The sequence below is a fragment of the Patagioenas fasciata genome, chromosome 3 (genome assembly GCF_037038585.1).
Source record: "Patagioenas fasciata isolate bPatFas1 chromosome 3, bPatFas1.hap1, whole genome shotgun sequence".
Classification (NCBI taxonomy): domain Eukaryota; kingdom Metazoa; phylum Chordata; class Aves; order Columbiformes; family Columbidae; genus Patagioenas; species Patagioenas fasciata.
Window position 1 is genome coordinate 115,304,534 of NC_092522.1, and position 10,775 is coordinate 115,315,308.

General features: G+C 48.3%; 1 protein-coding gene across 1 annotated transcript; it reads left to right on the plus strand.

Moving 5' to 3' along the window:
• Positions 1-2,384, plus strand: LOC136099844 (rho-related GTP-binding protein RhoB). Its single transcript, XM_065834460.2, has one exon. It carries the CDS (start codon positions 293-295, stop codon positions 881-883), a length of 591 nt encoding a protein of 196 aa, XP_065690532.1. The 5' UTR covers positions 1-292; the 3' UTR covers positions 884-2,384.
• Positions 2,385-10,775: the final 8,391 nt, after the last annotated feature.

Sequence of the window (10,775 nt, forward strand, 5' to 3'; positions counted from 1 at the left end):
TTGCGGCAGTGGCGGCGCGGAGCGGTAGAGGCGGTGTCTGTTGTTCCCCTGCGAAGGGCTGAGCCAGGCGGGACCGGCGGCGCTTGCTGTGGCCGTAGAGCTCCCCTGAGGCGGGGGACGGAGTGCGCGGTGCCGGTGCGAGGAGAGAGGACAGCGCGCCCGCCTGCCTGCGCGGGCCCGGCTCGCCACGGTGCCCTGTGAGAAGCGAGAGGAAGGGGGAGGCGGCGGCCGCGGGGAGGAGGGCGCTGCCATCGTCCTGCTGCACGGCAAGGCCAGCTTGGCGAGCCTGGCCATGGCCGCCATCCGCAAGAAGCTGGTGGTGGTGGGGGACGGTGCCTGTGGTAAGACTTGCCTCCTCATCGTCTTCAGCAAGGATGAATTCCCCGAGGTCTACGTGCCCACTGTCTTCGAGAACTACGTGGCTGACATCGAGGTGGATGGCAAACAGGTGGAGCTGGCCCTGTGGGACACGGCTGGCCAGGAGGACTATGACCGCCTGCGACCCCTTTCCTACCCGGACACTGACGTCATCCTCATGTGTTTCTCTGTGGACAGCCCGGACTCACTGGAGAACATCCCGGAGAAGTGGGTGCCTGAAGTTAAGCACTTCTGCCCCAACGTCCCCATCATCCTGGTGGCCAACAAGAAAGACCTACGCAACGACGAGCATGTGCGCAACGAGCTGGCCCGCATGAAGCAGGAGCCGGTGCGCACCGAGGATGGCCGCGCCATGGCCATCCGCATCCAGGCCTACGACTACCTGGAGTGCTCGGCCAAGACCAAGGAGGGTGTCCGGGAGGTCTTCGAGACCGCCACCCGGGCAGCCTTGCAGAAGCGCTACGGCACCCAAAACGGCTGCATCAACTGCTGCAAAGTCCTATAGGGTGCGGCTGGAGCGCGGCGCTGGGCACAGCGCCTGGGTCACCCCTTGGCAGGCGGAGAGGAGCTGGGTTATGCACGCACATGGCATCTGCCTGTCCCCCCACTGGGGCTGGCGATGAATCGGGGTGGGGGCTGAGGGGCGCTCCCTTAGCTCTGGCCAAAAGGGGTTGTGCTGGCTCAGCCGTGGGGACAGAGGGAGGGTGGGATTGCATGCCCTGAGTCTTGGGATTAAAGTGGGGAGAAGCCTTCTCCTGTCACCGGCCCCTGCGAGTTAATTGCGAACTCTCAACAACAAAAAAGCTGCTGAGGACTGGACTGAGCAAACATTGCAGCTGGCTCTTCCCTTTGCCCACCACCTGCTGCTTCCAGCTCCCAGCCAGCCTCCTCTCTTTTGCAAGAGGAGAGCGGTGGAGCCGAGATGCTGGAAGGGACTTCTGCCTCCTGCCTGCATGTGCCTCCCCCCGGGCAGGCTGGGGAAGGGGCTGCACCCCCCGGGCTGCCCGCAGCACCCTCGCCTCTCCTGCAGATGTTTCGGCCTGAGCCTGACCTGCTGTGGAAGTTAGTGCCCTGAAGACTGAGACTGGGAGAGGAGGGTCATCCCAAGTGAAGTCTGTATATATCTTACCTTTTCTGTCTTGTGCAAACTGGGGGTAGTGCAGGGGGTGCTTATTTAAAGTGAGGTGGGGAGGGGGTGCCCAGCTGGGACTTGTGTTGTGCAAAGGAACTTTCCCTGAGTGACTGATGCCTGCTGGTAACATGAGCCTTGAACTGACTCCAGCTGCAGAAGCCACCAGACTGGGAAGTAAAGCTGACCTGCTCTGTCCTCCTCCTTGCTGGACATCTCCTCATGGATGAGGCAGGATGAGCAAGGGGGAAGGGGATGATATTGCCATATTATGATCTTGGTGCCTGCTCCTTCCTTTAATATTGTCTTCTGCAAGTATGTTGATTTGGGTTTATTTAAAATTTTAATTTTAAAAAGAAATTACTTTGCACAACTTGGTGAATTTTTTTTTTTTTTTTAATTAAACACTCAATGCACTTGTCATCTGCATACAACGCTCTAGCATAGGAAGCATTCTTACTTGGTAACCTCATCTGGGTCTTGTTTTAAAATGTGACTTCAACACGAGATGAAATAAAACCACTGTCTCTGCCTTGGAAAAAAATAGGTGTGAAAGCGCTGTTCCTTATGCAGTGAGTACATCAGACATTAATACTAAGGGGCAATTTAAAGCATCTAGATTTATTTAAAACTTTTATTTTCACAGGGTAGCAAACCTGGGTGAAAATAATCTTGTGTTTCTCTGGTTCAGAGAACAAATGTATCCATTTGTTTGTTTACTTTTCTCCTTCCCTCAACAGTGGTACTGAGACTGTTTCTGGTTTTGTTTTTAATAAACTGACATGGCAAAAACTGAGATGTACATGATGTTTACAAAAAATTATGAACTGTGTATGCAGTTTTTTTATGTAAAGTATTAAAAGATTCTATGCTGACATTTGTGAAAGCGGTGTTGTGATTTACAGAGACTGTCCTCAGCTTACAATAATAACCCAGGATGGTTTTGAACTCCAGCAGTTTGCCCACTGACCGGTCCTGTTTGTGTTCTCTCCACCGGCTGAATTACCTGTCTGTCAGCTTTCAGAGGAAGGGTGGCTGTATTTTCCTTTAGGGGAGCTGCTTCCTTTATTTGTCTGCACAGATGGCATGTGGAAGCATACTCAAAATTCGAGGCGGTGAGTAATCCACCCTTCTTGCTGCTAAGCACAGGAAGCCTCCATACCTTGTGCAGGGTGAGTTTGGGCTCAGGCTCCTGATGCTTCTTCACCTGCTGCTTGTTGATGGCTGGAGTGAGGTTTGGGCTTGTGTAGCAACACAACAGGCAGAAAACTGAAAAGCAGCACAGGCAATAGGGTGCTGCTTTTTTTTTTTTTTTTTCAAACAAGATATTTAGATTAAATCAGTTTTTATTAGTGACCTTTGTCTGAATACTCAATGTAGGGACACGCTCCTGAATCAGAAGCAGGAGGCTACCCTTGCACTGCAAATGTCTCTTAAGGTACCTGACAGGATTTTCTAATTGCTGGCCTGGTTAATTCTCGTAGCAATGTAAGAAGTCTCAGCCTGTACCCCCATGGGGGTCCCCAGCAGATGCCATCACTGTGCTCTGAGGATGCTCCTGCCCGCTGACCAAGCTCCTGGGCAGGTGCAGGCAACCTGGTGCAAAATACATTGCATGTTTTTTTGCTGAACAATAAGGTCTATGCCCAAAGTGCTGAAGTCTCCCTTTTTTCCCCCCTAAAAATTCTCCCCTAAGTACCTATAAGGGAAATCTCAGGACAGTTTTATATTTTTGTAAATCCTCTCCACTCCTTTTGTAGAGATGCGAGAAAGGAGTTGAGGCTTTTGTTTTTCTGGCCTATGAGTATCTGCTGGGTGTGCTGGATTGTTCAGAGATGTTAACAAACATCAAGGCAAGCAAAACACATTTAGCAGCTTGTTTGTTCGCAGAGGGCTCTGCCAGCCTCCAACTGAGAGCAATGGGGCTTTTTCAACAGATTAACATAGAAATAGCAGGCTTCTTATCTGACAACTGGAAAGCCCATTACAAATAGTGTGGAAAAACCTGGGTTTGGATTTTGAAGACTTCAAATACTGGAGTATGTGCTCAGTCCTTGCTGTGAGTTTATTGTGTTGTTTCCCATGATCCTTAATGAAAGATAGTGGCATTTTCACTTAGACAATTTAGCCGGGATTTCCTAAAAGGTACCCAGGCCCCATGTTTTGGATTCCTTGGTCTCCAAGGATTTCAGTTTTCCTGACACTCAAAAGATGAGTTTATCTTCAGTTTGAGAATACTAAAATAACTTTTTTGGTACTAAAGTATCTTTTGAAAAAAATCCAAGTTTTGTATGTTTAAAGGGCCACGGCTCAAGATCTCATTCTTGCGCAGACACTCCAAAGCCCGGTTCTGTGCAGGGCAGCGCTGTTCTGTGCAGTGTCAGCCAGTGATGTTAAAATCAGCATTGGAAACTTTTTCCTTAAACTGATTGCAATAGCTGCAAAACTTAGAAATTCTGTTAGACTGCAGCAATACTAATCTTCCTAAAGCCCCAAAGGAGAAAGCATTAATATTTGTGTTTTAAACACTGGGAAATGTGTTAGCATTGCACCCCTGCATAATTAACTATACCAATATTTTCCACTAAGATGCTTGCAAGGTAATTACCTTAATTATTTCCAGCTGGACTTTGCCCAAGTCAGGGCTACAGCATCTGGCCCAAGGGGGAAAAAACTGTAAGAAAACACATTGCAGTTTTAACTGAGCGTGAGCTTTCTCTGCTACTTGTGAAGCTGTGAGTAAGCCGATGGAGTGAGATCACCGTGTGGGGGTCCACCCGTTGGGGTCAGATGGTGGGATCAGAGCCATTTTGCTCTGTACCTCATTGCGTGTTAGCGTCACCACTTTGGTGGAGGGGGACACGACTTAGTGGCTTGTCCCACCCTCCCTGACTCAGCTGTGCCGAGGCCACACTGGCTGTGGAGTGAGGATGTCACACTGACCAACTCCACCCCACCACCGCATCTGCCCCAGTTTAATGTGCCTGCCCCATTCGCCAGGTCCGAAGAACCATCTGCGGGTCTGGCTAACCTGGTCTGTGAGTGAAGATACAGATTTTTCAGGTCAGCAACTCAAAGCCTTCTTCATGGATAGGCAGCCAGCAGAGATGGTGGGGTGGAGGGAGCTGATAAGCACCTACTTCAAGGAAGCTTTTGAAGAGAGGCTTTAGATCAATTGCTGGAGGAGTCTCTCTGAAACCTTGTGGAAGTCCTTCTGGACATCTTTAGATGCCAAGTCCAAGGGAGGGAAGGATTTCAGCTCACTTCAGCAGTCTCAAAGTTATGTATCTCATGTAAGATGATTGTCCAAAGTCTCTTTACTGTCAGCAAGCAGAAACAGGCAGCTCCAGAGGACCTCTCTCCACCAGCAGAGAAGGGTCATCCTCTCCCTCTGGAAGGGCTTGCGGTTGAAGCTGTGTGATACAGGCTTTGCCAACACCACCCGCTCACCTTCCATCAGCCTTGGCTCACAGCCCTGCAGGTCTGTTCCCACTGGGAGCTTTCATGCAGTTTTACCTGGCTAAAAAGGAGGTATCCGGGCTACACACGCTGTTTCCATGTCCTGGTCAGTTGGCAGGAAGAGCAGTGTTGGGTCCCACGTTTGGCTGGGCACATCCAGCCACTCCTGCAGGGATGCAGAGGTTTCTCTACTGGGCTGGTGGGCTGGGCCGGATCGGTGGGGCCTCATCCATCACCGGTGCTGGCATCAGGCTGGGGCAGGGAGGTGTTTCTGAATTCCTGTCTCCAGTCCTTCGAATGCAGAAGAGGATGAATGGCCTAAAAGCAATGGAATTAAGCATTTAGGGCAGAGAGGGAATCTGAGCAACTTGCTACAGCTGGGTAAGCAACTCCAGAGAGGACAGATGAGGGTGAGATAGTTTGTGAGAATGGTTTTAGCTTCAACATCATCACACCTAGGATCTGGAGACCACCTGTATGTACCTGTGTGAACTACATGAGAGACACTGGAACAGCTGCCCAGAGAAGCTGTGGATGCCCCGTTCCTGGAAGTGTTCAAGGACTGGTTGGATGGGGCTTTGAGCAACCTGGTCTAGTGAAAGATGCCCCTGCCTGTGGCAAGGGGCCCACACTAGATGATCTTTGGAATTCCCTTTCAATCCAAACCATTATGTGATTCTGTGTCTTTAAGATTTGAGTAGCCTGATGTAGTGAATGAACCATTTTTTCAGTGCCCCAGAGGAAGGGAATGAGTTGCTCTTCCTTCTTCTCCCCACCCACCGAATTTTTCAAAGTTCATGCTGAGAGCAAAGAGTTGTCTTCAAGTTTACTCCCAGTGACAATGGGAAGCTACAGTCTGTAATAAGCAACAGCCAGGTAGGTTAAGTTTTGTGGCCAGACACTCATGCCCTATGCAGAAGGACAAACCTCTCTCCAGTTTTCCAGAGGATCCATGAAGCGAGAGGCTTTGCGTTTACCTCTAAGAGGTGCCTGTCTATGTCAGTAGCATATTATCCATCCATAATTCAGCAGCAAGTAGAATAAGAACTATGGGCATAGCTGCTTTTCTTACATGATTGAAACACCAAACTGATGCTAAAAGGTGGGATGTAAGAGTGGGGGGAGTAAAACTGGAGGCACTGGTGTGATACGTATACTGAACTGGAGCGGCATAGCAGGATGGGTGCCTACAACATATATTAAATGTACGAGTACATTTTTGCCTCATCTGCTAGTCTGTGTGGTTTTTGTGTGTATGCTAAATCTTGCTTCCAAGTAAAAGGGACCAGTGGGTGGAATTTCACCCTAAATGCTTAATTCCATTGCTTTTAGACCATTCATCCTCTTCTGCATTCAAAGGACTGGAAATAGGAATTTGGAAACACAGTGGATTTCCTGGTGGGCTCATTTGCATGATAATGTCCCCTTCCCTCCGGCTGCCAGCAAGGGGAGGGTGGTGGCAGCTCAGGAGCCACCGAGGGCTCCAGGGAGGTGGGGACCGAGGGGCTGGCAGGGGACAGCCCTGGAAAAGCCTTTTCTCCTGCTCCTGAGCTTTTGTGCAGTACGTGTGTGGTTTTTTTTTTTCTTTTGTTTTGTTTTGGTTTGGTTTTGTTTTTTTTTTTTAAATAAAAAATATATATGACACTAAAGTCCTTGCTCAGGGGGGCTCTTCCCTCTGACCTCAGCAGAGCAAGCAGAATCGGGTCCAGGATTCTCCGGGGTTTGATGGCAGCAGTCTGACCCTTCCTGGTGACAGCCGATTTTCTCTGCCCATGAGAGCAGGGTGAGTTTTAGACCAGGGCTTTTCACAATGTATGTGCATAGTTAGATGTAGTCACACTACCTGTGTGAAAATCAAAAAAGATGAAAATCCAGCTTTCTGCATTTGAGATTCTTACAGCAGTAAATAGGTGCTTTGTATTTTCAGCTTCATCGTCCCTGAAGATATCAAGCAACATCACTGCTCGCTATGCAAGCATAGCTGAATGTCAGTGATAGAAATTATACAGCCACCCTGAAAGATGAATATATATATATACACACATATATATTTTTAATCCTGGGGGAATAATAATCTGTATGTTTTGGATTTAAACCAACCATGCCCTCATGAGCATCTGGAAGAAACTCCAGGTTTCGGGCTACTCTAAAAGTACTCATAATTTCTTTTGATTTTTCTCTGACAGTCAGGTGGGACAAACAACAAAGCTGGCAACATTTTGAGGACCAAGGAGAATGGACGGGAGGGAGCTTGTGCCAAACCAGCCTTGTACCAACCTGTCTCCACATGGTGAGACGATGGGCGGGAGGATGCGATGGGCGGGAGGATGCAATGGACGGGAGGATGCGTGCCAGTCCCATGTTTGCTCTTATCAAAGCATTCCCAAACAAGGTGCCCTTCAGCTAGGGACAGAAAGGAGCTAAGTTCTTCCTGATGGAAATAGGACACTTTGCATTGATGGCGATTTCTGCATTTCACTCAAAACACTCCTAAGGATTTACTAGAACGAGATGCTGGCCTGACAAAGACACACACTAGATAAAATGGTAACAAGGGAAGCAAATTGTAGTAATTACCTTGCAACTGGGAATTTAGCAAAGGTGTGCCTAATGCTTGGGCTGCTTGCTAACAGCTCGCCTGGGCTCCCACACTCCGGTGGCCTCTTCTCTTGGGTGGCCTCACTGATTTAACACTGTTGTGTGAAATTCAGAGCAGCAGTTCTCAGCCTGTATTTAGCAGGGAAGGTTTCAGACTGGAAGAAGGTCTTTGGTGCCTGAAGGCTTCTCTGTATTTTCTAGCTGTACCATAATCTAGCTGTTTACTAAAATGCCATTCCTTCTCTGCACATCTGCACATTCTTCATCCAAGAATGTTCCTGACTCTTCCTCGTGCCGGGGAAGCAGCTAAGGATGACAGGATGCTTCACCTGGATGCTTAGACTGACATGCATATGGCAGTGGTACTATGTATTTTGAGACAGTATTTCAGTACTTTACTTAAAGATTAATATAAGATAATAAAATAAGATGATAAGATAAGATAGATGGGGACAGATTTTTTAGCAGGGCCTGTTGCAATAAGACAAGGGGTGACGGTTTTAAACTAAAAGATGGGAGATTCAGGCCAGACATGAGGAAGGAATTTTTTACAATGAAGGTGGTAAAACACTAGCCCAGGTTGCCTAGAGAAGTGGTGGATGCCCCATCCCTGGAGACATTCAGTGCCAAGCTGGACAAGGCTCTGACCTAGTTGAAGATGTCCCTGCTCATGGCAGGGGTTGGACTAGATGAGCTTTGAAGGTCCCTTCCAACCCAAACTATTCCATGATTCTGTAATTGTATGACTGTTGTTGCACTGGTGAGATTCCCTGTGCAATTAGGAGCAACACTGCCCTTTTGCAGTCCCGTCCCAGTAGGAGTGTCCATGGAGCGAGCTGTGCCAGCAGGATGAGGACAGGACAGTGGGAACACCAGGACGCTCCTCCGCACGCAGCAGCCGGCTGGCCAGGAGCGATGATTAAACTGGAGACGCAGCTCAAGCTGCAGTGGCTGAAATTTCACTGCAAAAGTTTCTCGTTTCTCATTTTGCTCCTTTGATCCATTGCAAAAAGGATCAAGTTTCAGGGAAAAATCAGCCAGAACAAGCCACAGAGGGCTAGAATTACTGGCACACAAAGAAGCAGGGCGAGACAAGATAGGTTTCAGGCTGCAGCCGGTCCTTACTCAACCAAAGCTTGAGCTCAGGACTGAGGGCCACATCAGCTGCTCTTATTGTTAGAAACAAATGTTTAAAATTAAAAGCGATTGTTTCTCAGTCATTCCCAGATGGGTCACACACCGGTCTCAGAACTTGCAGCTTTTTCACTGTCAGAACATGCTAATTTTGTACATGAATGGTTTTAATAAACCCAAGAAAAATATGCATTCTTACACGTTAATTTTGCAAGGCAATCCAGTGGCCATGCTTTAAAAATTAACACCACCAGCTTCTCAAACCTACTGCCAACAAACTGAGGCAAATTCAAGCAAAGGTGGCGAAAAGATCGCTTTCCTGTCCAGGAACATTGGTTGGATGATGCATTAATTTGAGTCTTTATGGAATTGTAATAATATTGCTGTTACAGCCAGTGTCTGCTATTGTTGTTAGGCAGATACAGCCTAATAATATTTTAAGTCTTTGTCCACCCAGGGTAAAGCCTGGGTGCATTTGAGACCGTCTGTAATGTGTATTTCTGGGCAAGAGAGCTGTTGCAAATAGGGTGATCACGGTGTCTCAGCAACACTGTAGATAACACAAATGCGTGATATTTTTCTGGACAAAAGGTGGTTCTGCAAAATCCTATGCAAAGAGCTACGTTAATGGCGTTTCAACCATAATATCAGCAGTATTTAAATTTTCCAGGATTTGTGACTTCCATGACCGTTCTGCAGAATTTCCTGACATCTCTCATTAGCCTTTTTTATATTTTAAACCACTTGGATTAGACAACTCCTGTTGTGCTTAAAAATGATCCTGTAAAAATGATAATTAAAAAAAAAAATCCAAACAACTCATAAAAACCAGCAGTTCTCAAGAAATCATTAGATGTTTTCAGCAAAAATCTGCCGGTGCGACAGGCGTCACACCGTCACTGAGTCCTGGCTACCGTGGTGTTCTGGGACCGATTCCCAGCAAGCTGAATCCCTTGGCTAATGGTTGCAGATCCTAGAAAGTAGCAGTCCTGCTTTTTCTAATGATGCTTCATTTGCTGAGGGGTTTGTTAACCCCTTCCCTTCCTTGTGACCCAAAGCTCTTGTACTGAGACGGTGGGTTGTGTCTCTGGGGAGCAGAGCACTGAATAGCAAAGCCCAGCCCATGTTTAGAGCCAGGGTTGTTGTTGTTTTTCTTTTGCTGGGTGTGTTATTTGCCACTCTGCAGAGGCTGGATCAACCAGAAGCTGCCTGTGAATTTAGAAGAAACTCACACCAGTATTTCACCTGAACTATGGTCAATGTTAGCCCACTCTTGGACCAGTTACCCTCCTGAGGTCCTCCCAACCTAAATTACACTGGTTCTGTACATCGAGGGTTAGCTGTCACTCACAAAGCTGGGAGGGGGTCAGGCTTGTCTTTCACCTGTTATTCCCTGGGTAGGCCTGTGTTCATGTATCATTCCTCTTTGAGGGACAGCTTTGATGTCATGGTGACTGTCCTACCCACCACGCTACAGCTTATGCGGGTAGTCACCAAGCCCACATGATCAAAAGTGACCTCTTTCCATTCTGCTAAACTCTCAGGGCATTATTTAAATTAAGGGATGATGAGTGAGTTTCACAGGTGAAACAAAGACCAGAGTATCCAGTCCTCACGCATGTGGGACAGGAGATGAGCGAACTGAGGTGTTAGTGCAGAGCAGAGGACCTTCCCCCAGCTTGGTCTGTCCACTGATCAGGGTTTCTCCAGACCTGCCGCTGTGTCCTGTACTGGGAGGACATTTCCTTACCGACCATTGGGGTTTGAAACTGAGATGGTTCCACAGCGTATGCTCTTGCACCTATTTCTGTACGGCTCTTCCAGGGACCCCGTGTGCTTCCATGTCACAACAGGCAGCATTTACAGGAGAGGTGAAGCAGGAACCCATGTCTATGGCTGGAGCCTCTTCCACAGCCCATTCAGCTGACAGCACCCTGCCAGTGGTCAGGAACACACCGAGTTGCTCAGAGCCCTCACAGCAGGGAGCAGCATGTCCATTTCAGAGAAAGGAGACGAGCTCGTGAGGGGCCTGGAGCACAAGTCTGATGGGGAGCAGCTGAGGGAACTGGGGCTGTTC

Bases quoted from the DNA above. Each gene is read 5' to 3' on its own strand.
- LOC136099844 (XM_065834460.2), top strand. From the start codon at position 293: ATGGCCGCCATCCGCAAGAAGCTGGTGGTGGTGGGGGACGGTGCCTGT.